General features: G+C 43.5%; 1 protein-coding gene across 1 annotated transcript in view; it reads left to right on the top strand.

Moving 5' to 3' along the window:
- Positions 1 to 6,692: 6,692 nt before the first annotated feature.
- Positions 6,693 to 7,814, top strand: part of NSMAF (neutral sphingomyelinase activation associated factor) — a 66,367-nt gene continuing 65,245 nt past the window's right edge. The window contains exon 1 of the mRNA XM_066266178.1: positions 6,693 to 7,388. Within this exon, the coding sequence (XP_066122275.1) occupies positions 7,330 to 7,388 (59 nt within the window). The 5' untranslated portion in view covers positions 6,693 to 7,329. The remainder of the gene's footprint in view (positions 7,389 to 7,814) is intronic.

The following is a 7,814-nucleotide window of genomic DNA, read 5'->3' as shown; positions in this document are numbered from 1 at the left end:
AAGAAATGAAACGGAAAAGAGTCAGTAACTGTTCCTGTTTAACTTTCAAATAGGTTCTGAGCTTTTTTGAGGTTAGTTGCACAATTGTCATATTTAGACATGCAAATCAAATCATGTCACTCCCTTGCTCTTAATCCTCCAGTGACATCTGTCACACATTTTTTTTTCCTGAGACAAAGATAGAGTCAGAAAGAGGGATAGATAGGGACAGACAGACAGGAACAGAGAGAGATGAGAAGCATCAATCATTAGTTTTTCGTTGTGGCACCTTAGTTGTTCATTGATTGCTTTCTCATATGTGCCCTGACTATAGGCCTTCAGCAGACCGAGTAAACCCTTGCTCAAGCCAGCGACTTTGGGTCCAAGCTGGTGAGCTTTTGCTGAAACCAGATGAGCCCACGCTCAAGCTGGCGACCTCGGGGTCTCGAACCTGGGTCCTCCACATAGGACCCAGTCCGACACTCTATCCACTGCACCACCGCCTGGTCAGGCTGTCACACATTATTAACAATGGCAGTAATAACAATAATAATGAGTAGTCCAGTGCCACCCCTGGCTCCACACACTCTGGCCCCTGCTGTCTTAGTGCCAGCTCCCTGAGTGGGCTCCAGCTGCTACAGCTCTTGCCTTAGTGCTGGTTCACTTCCTCTTCCTTCTGTCTGGAATGCCTCTTTCCTACATCTCCACATTCAAGTCTTCAAATTCATTCATTTACCAGCATATATATTAATTACCTTCTAATTTAATCTATACTGACTTCTGATGGGCAACATCCCTTATCTAAAGCAGTACCTACCCCTTTCATACTCTATCCCTTACTCTGCTCCATTTTTCTTCGTAGTACTTATCTCTGCCTGGATATATTGATATATTATATGCTTTTTACATCTGTCAATCTCACCAGAATGTCAGTTCCATAGGGCAAGTCTTTATTTTTTTTTATTGATTTTTTGAGAGAGAAATGCGGAGAGAGAGGGAAACATTGATTTGTTGTTCCACTGATTCGTGCATTCACTGGTTGCTCCTTGCACGTGCCCTGACCAGGGATCACCCATGACCTTGATGTATTGGGATGATGCTCTAACCAACTGAGTCACCCAGCCAGGGCTGGGCAAGTCTGTGTTCTTATTTTATACACAGTTGTGTCTCCAGCATCTAGAACATTTCTTGGCATAGAATAAACAGCCAATAAATATTTACTGAAGAAAAAAAATAAAGAAGAAAGTAGGAATCTCAAAAAGTGACATTCCTTAGAAACAACTATCTTTTTTTATTATTAATATTTTTATTTTTATTTTATTTATTCATTTTAGAGAGGAGAGAGAGAGAGAAGAGAGAGACAGGGGGGAGGAGCTGGAAGTATCAACTCCCATATGTGCCTTGACCAGGCAAGCCAGGGTAGAAACAACTATCAATGTAGAGTCCTACTTTTTATTTTTGTAATGGGAATATACCATTCCCTACCCCCCTTCTACCTGGCTGCTTTCCACTCTCCTGACTGCAAGATTTAAACACTTGTTTTCTTACCTCCTCTGCTGCTACAGGGTTGCCTATATGAACCATTCTAGCCAATAGAATATAAGTGGGAGTCTGGAGTGTGTCTCTGAGAGCACTTTCGGATGCCTGGTGAAAGGGACAAACAAAACCGACTCTTCTCCTTATCTCTGAACAGGCACGATCATAATGATGCAGTACTCTTGCGACCATTGGCTATAAGCCTAAGAGAAAAATCATAGCATACTACTGAGCTGTTCAAACAATGCCAATGAGAAAAAGAACTCAGCAGTTAACTGAGTTTTCTGTGACTTACAGTGCAACAAATAATAACAGACACAGTAGTGACAAAAGAAAGTGTAAAATTAAACAAACATTTATTGAGCAAACACTAAGTGCAAGACACTGTGGTAAGAGTTAATGTTAATATTAAGTCCAACAAGTCACTGTTCCTGTCCCCATGGAGTTTCCAACCTAAATGGGGAGATAGATCCTAATAATGTAAGGTAGAATGGGATCAGTTAAAATCCCTATCTGGCTGTGAGCTTTGTGAATTCACTACCCACCATGATGACATGGTGTAAAGCAAACATGTACTGAGTGGATGAATGTGGATGCATCAGAGAGGACTTCAAAGTCTTGAGTCACAACTTTAAAGTATGAGTAGGATTTCAACAGGGAGAAACGGCGGGAGAAAGGTAAAAAGTATTTCAAGCAGAGAGAACAGGAAGCTTAAAGGCATAATGGAAGTCGTAACATATAAATAAGGGAATAGCAATTGACTCTTTTATCTAGATTTTAAAAAATGTATGCTACTACTTAAACATAAGGGGCAATAATTAAATGTTTCTGTTTCCATAAAATTTTAAAAATTAACTTAAGCATTTTTCAGAAATTGCAATAGTGAAAGACATTTATTTTACAAACCGAATAAAAACATTGCTATCTAGTGACTGACACCTAGTAAATGGAAGGTACAGAAATATCCTCATCTGCAATCAAATGCAATTTTAAAACTGAGCACAAAGCTCTTTGAAGTTTTTAAGGCTTAGTCTGTAAAGTGAAAAAAAAAACAACAAACCATTACTGAGAGCTCAAAGATGTGTTTTGTGATTACAAAATAGCTCTGAATGAAAACTGTTTCAAGAGAACAAAGCTCTGACCTTCACAAGGACAAGAACTGGTGGAGTGGGTGTGTGAGGAGATGAGGTCTCTCCCAGAGCTTACCACAGTGCCTGGGATGTGCAATCACCTTCATTTGAGGTAGATAATATTATCTCTAAACTACAGTTTTCAGCGACTAAAGACCAAGGTAAGACTGGCTTAAGGCTGAGGAAAGCCTCATTGGAAGTTCAGTGTTCTGTTCAAAAGTGGTTTCTTGAGGGATGTACAATTCAAAGTAATTTCTCACTCAGCCTCTTCTGACATCGTTTCCTTTGCTGTATATTGTGAGATGTTTCTCTCATGTCTTCTGTGGTAGATATCTACATGGTAAAATCCTGGAAATTTGCCACTAAATTTAATTTACACACATCTAAACAGAAGACTTTACCTACCTCTTTGCCCCCCCCCATCCAGTCATGGATTGAGTAGAATGACCTGTAGAGAGCGCACAGAGAATCAATATTAAGAAGTTAAGCAGGAGAGAAACCAACCAAGGAGACTGAGAAAGAATAAGAAGCAAGGCAATTGGAAAGCAAGGAAACTCTGGGACCTTGGAAGTAACTGAGGGAAACGGAAGGAGCTCCAGCAAGGAGCTATGTTGAATGCTATGGTCAACTATGCTGAAGTCTACTGAGAGCTCAGGAAAACTGAAGCTAGGAAACTAACCAATGAATGTGGTGATTTGACAAGAAGCATTACAGTGGCATGGTGGAAACAGAAGTCCAGCTGGAACAGACCGAAGAGAATACAAGATGAGAAAATAGAGACAGCATGTGCAGGCAGATGTTTTAAGAAGTTTTGCTAAGAATGGGGAGCTGGAGGAAGATGGAGGATAAAGGGAACATTTTTTGGAAATTATATTTACATTCAGATGGAAAGGACTGGATAGAAGTAGTCAAAGCAAGAGAGAGAAAAGAGTTGATCTTTGATAGGAGCAAATAGATCTCAAAATAGCAGGAATGAAGACAAGAGAACAGATGCTAGTAGGTTGGATGATTTGGTGCTGGGAGGATAAGGAAGTTACCACCTCAGTTTTCTCTTCCTTCTCCACAAACACAAACTGTGTGACAGCAGAAGCATCTATTTTGTGAGCTATTCAAGAAAATTTCTTGGACCAGTTTGTTCCCTTCCTCCTGTCAAAGAAAACAGGGATGTGGAAAATTATTCAGGGTTCATCACAGGCAAATGCTATATCTCTGTCTGTTGGTTGGCAATTATCTTCCCACAGTGACTGGAAGACAGAAGCCATATCCTGCCTGATGATTACATTTCAAAGGAATGGCTTTCAAGTCCCTATGAAAGGTACTACTGAGTACAGGAGATACATATACATTTCAAAGTCGAGAAAACGTATTCACACTTGCAAGCCCCTTTTATTTATTTTTTCTTTTTTTAATTAATTTTAATGTAGTGACATTGATAAATCAGGGTACATATGTTCAGAGAAAACATCTCCAGATTATTTTGACATTTGATTATGTTGCTACCCCTCACTCAAAGTCAAATTGTCTTCCATCACCTTCTATCTGGTTTTCTTTGTGCCCCTCCCCTCCTCCACCCCCTCCCTTTCCCCACCCCCCCCAACCCCCACCCCCATTACCATCACATTCTTGTCCATGTCTCTGAATCTCATTTTTATGTCCCATCTATGTATGGATTCATATAGTTCTTAGTTTTTTCTGATTTACTTATTTCACTCCGTATAATGTTTTCAAGGTCCATCCATGTTATTGTAAATGATCTGATGTCATCATTTTTTATGGCTGAATAGTATTCCATAGTATATATATATACCAAAGTTGGATAAACAAATGGGGCTATATCAAACTAAAAGGCTTTTGCATAGCTAAAGACAATAAGAACAATAAAAAGACAAACTACACAATGGGAGAACATATTTGACAATACGTCTGATAAGGGGTTAATAACCAAAATTTATAAAGAACTTGTAAATCTCAACACCAGGAAGACAAACATATACAATCCAATTAAAAAATGGGCGAAAGAAATGAATTGACACTTCTCTAAAGAGGACATACAGATGGCCAATAGGCACATGAAAAAATGCTCAACATCACTAATCATCAGAGAAATGCAAATTAAAACCACAATGAGATATCACCTCACACCAGCCAGAATGGTGCTCATCAACAAAACAACAAAATAAGTGCTGGCGAGGATGTGGAGAATAGGGAACCCTCCTGCTGGTGGGAATGCAGACTGGTGCAGCCACTGTGGAAAACAGTATGGCGATTCCTCAACAAATTTAAAATATAACTGCTCTTTGACCCAGCTATCCCACTTTTAGGAATATACCCTAAGAACACCATAGAACTGTTCCAAAAGGAGAAATGCACCCCCATGTTTATGGCAGCATTGTTCACAATAGCGAAGATCTGGAAACAGCCCAAGTGTCTGTCAGTGGACGCATGAATTAAAAAGCTTTGGTACATATATGGAATACTAAGCAAGCCCCCTCCCCTTTTTTCTCTGCTATAGAGAGAAGGTAGCTCTTTTTTTTTCTTTTTATTATTTATTCATTTTTTTAGAAAGGAGAGAGAAAGAGAGAAGGGGGAGGAGCAGGAAGCATCAACTCCCATATGTGCCTTCACCAGGCAAGCCCGGGGTTTCGAACCAACCACCTCAGTATTCCAGGTTGATGCTTTATCCACTGCACCACCACAGGTCAGGCAGCAAGCCCCTTTAAATAAATGTTTTAAGAAGTCAGGGGCCTACAGTCAGTGTAGGCTAGAATAAAGTGCATTTTGGGGGCAGCCTTGAGCTTTGGGTCATCCTAGGAATAAGGTCTTGAGCTGTCAGAAACTATGTTAGCTAAGTCTTTTAATGTGTGTGTGTGTTGGGAATGGGTGTGGGGGTAGGGGTGGGTTAGTAGACAAAAATCATTTCTGATGAGAATCTGTAGTTTTTATAGGCCAAGGTTGAGGCCTAATGAGAAGAGTGCTTAAACAGTCCTGGCTAGAATTTGGTCAGGGAGATTCTCCACCTACCACGATCACATCATCCTTTAATGTTTAATTAAAAGACAAAACTTGCATGCTGTTTTCCCACCTTATTCCAGCCAAAGTGATTTTTCTCTTCTGAACTAGTAGCATCTATTATAGTACTTCTCATAAAGAAAGCTATTGTTGTACCTACCCATGAACCTTCCTTCATTCCAAAAAGAAACTTTAATGAGTACTCACTATATGCATTTCATTTTCCCAAGTTCTATAAGATCCAGTCCCAACTTTTATTCTTGGCTCCCCCCCTTTTCTCACCAGACTCCTGCAACATACTAGAGAGCTCAAATACATGTTTGCCTTGAAGCTTTTAAAAAAAAACTAACCCTGTAGAACCTGGTCTGTAAGGCAATAAAAGATATGTGTTAGCTCTTACACAACTTAGATGTTCATTATTGAAGAATCACTCACAAAGGTAAACAATCATAGGGTCACACTCAGGATATAGTAAGGAGTCATAACACAGTGAAACACCAGTCATACCAACTAGGATAGCTATAATATAAAAGTCAGACAATAACAAGTATTGACGAGGATGTGAAGAACTTGGAAGCCTTATACACTGCTGGTGGAAATTTAAAATGGTACAACCACTTTGGAAAATAGTTGGGACAGTTTCTCAAATGTTTAAACACAGAATTACTGTATGACCTAGCAATTCTACTCTTAGATATGTCATCAGTAGACATGAAAATATATGTCCACATAAATATTGGTACATAGCAGCATTATTCATAATACCCAAAAAGTAGAAACAACCAAAATTTCTATCAATTGGTGAATGGATCAACATTATTCCACTGCTCATCAGCAATAGAAAGGAACGTACTGATACATGGCTAAACCTAGAAAACATGCTCAGTGATAGAAACCAGACATAAAAGGCTGTCATGTGATTACATTTATATGCAATGTCCAGAATAGGCAAAATCAAAGACAGAAAGCTGCATGTGTTCTGGGGCCGCGGTGTGCAGCTTGGGGTGTGTGTGATGATGACTGAATGATATTAAGGGGGGGGGGCGTGATAACTAAAGGGTAAGGATTTTTCTTGGAGGCAATAAAAGTATCTCCAAATTATAGTGATAGTTATACATATACAAACATACTAAAAGTTGTTGAATGATACACTTCAAATGGTGTAATTGCTTGGTGTGTGACCTATAATATATATACTCTAATCAAGTTCTTAGAAAAAAAGTCATGCGACCAGTTATTTCAGTTACCAAGTGACTGGGAGTCCCAGACATTATTTCGAGTCCCGGAGGCCAACAAAATGGTAACTTTTATGGGCAAGCATCCTCCGTTTTCAGGTGTAAAATGTTCATCAGGGAGCAGTGCAGCGGCTGGAGAAGCGCGAACGCTTAGTTTGGAAGGACCGCTCCTCTGCTGACCTCCGGGTCCTTGGCGAGCACCTGGGACGCCTCGGGTCACCGGGCGCCCCTCCTCCGGGCCTGAGTCACAGCGCCCGAGTCCCCACGCGGAGATGCGGTGAGCGCGGCCGGGACGCCGCGGGCCCTGGGCGCAGCGTAGGGCTCTCGGCGGCCGAGCGGCGCGCACGGGAAGCTGCGCGGCAGCCGCGCTCTCCTCCGGCCGGGACCGCAGGCCGGCTACTCCTCGGCGCGCGCCCCCCGCCCGTGCCCGCCCGCCCTCCATGGCGTTTATCCGGAAGAAGCAGCAGGAGCAGCAGCTGCAGCTCTACTCCAAGGAGAGGTGAGCGTCGGGCCCGGGACGGCGGGGCGGGCCGCACCGCCCGGGGCAGCAGCCGGTTGCCGGCAGGGAGCGGCGGGACGGCCCCGCGCGGCACCCGCCTGGAGGCCGCGGCCGGGAGCAGGTCGGCGCCCGGGCCGGGGGCCGCGGCCGGAGCCCGGAGTCGGGGTCAGAGGCGAGGGGCCAGGCCGGTGCCGGGGTGGGATCCCGCAGCGCAGCCCCGCCGGCCACTGCGGCCCCGGCGGCCGCGGCCCGGGCACCCGGAAGAGGCCGCGCGGGTGCGGAGCGGGCTTCTCTGGCCGGCGTGCGGCTCTGGAGCGCGGGGACGCCCGGGCGCGTGAGCTGGCGTTCCCTGGGGGCGGGAGCGGGGTGTGTGAGCAAGCTGGGCGGACACCCCTCCCGCTCGCCCGTCCCCGCGTCCCTGCAGGG

This window comes from Saccopteryx bilineata, chromosome 3 (genome assembly GCF_036850765.1).
Source record: "Saccopteryx bilineata isolate mSacBil1 chromosome 3, mSacBil1_pri_phased_curated, whole genome shotgun sequence".
NCBI lineage: Eukaryota > Metazoa > Chordata > Mammalia > Chiroptera > Emballonuridae > Saccopteryx > Saccopteryx bilineata.
Note: the sequence above shows the minus strand (reverse complement) of the source record. Positions and strands in the feature narration are given on the sequence as shown.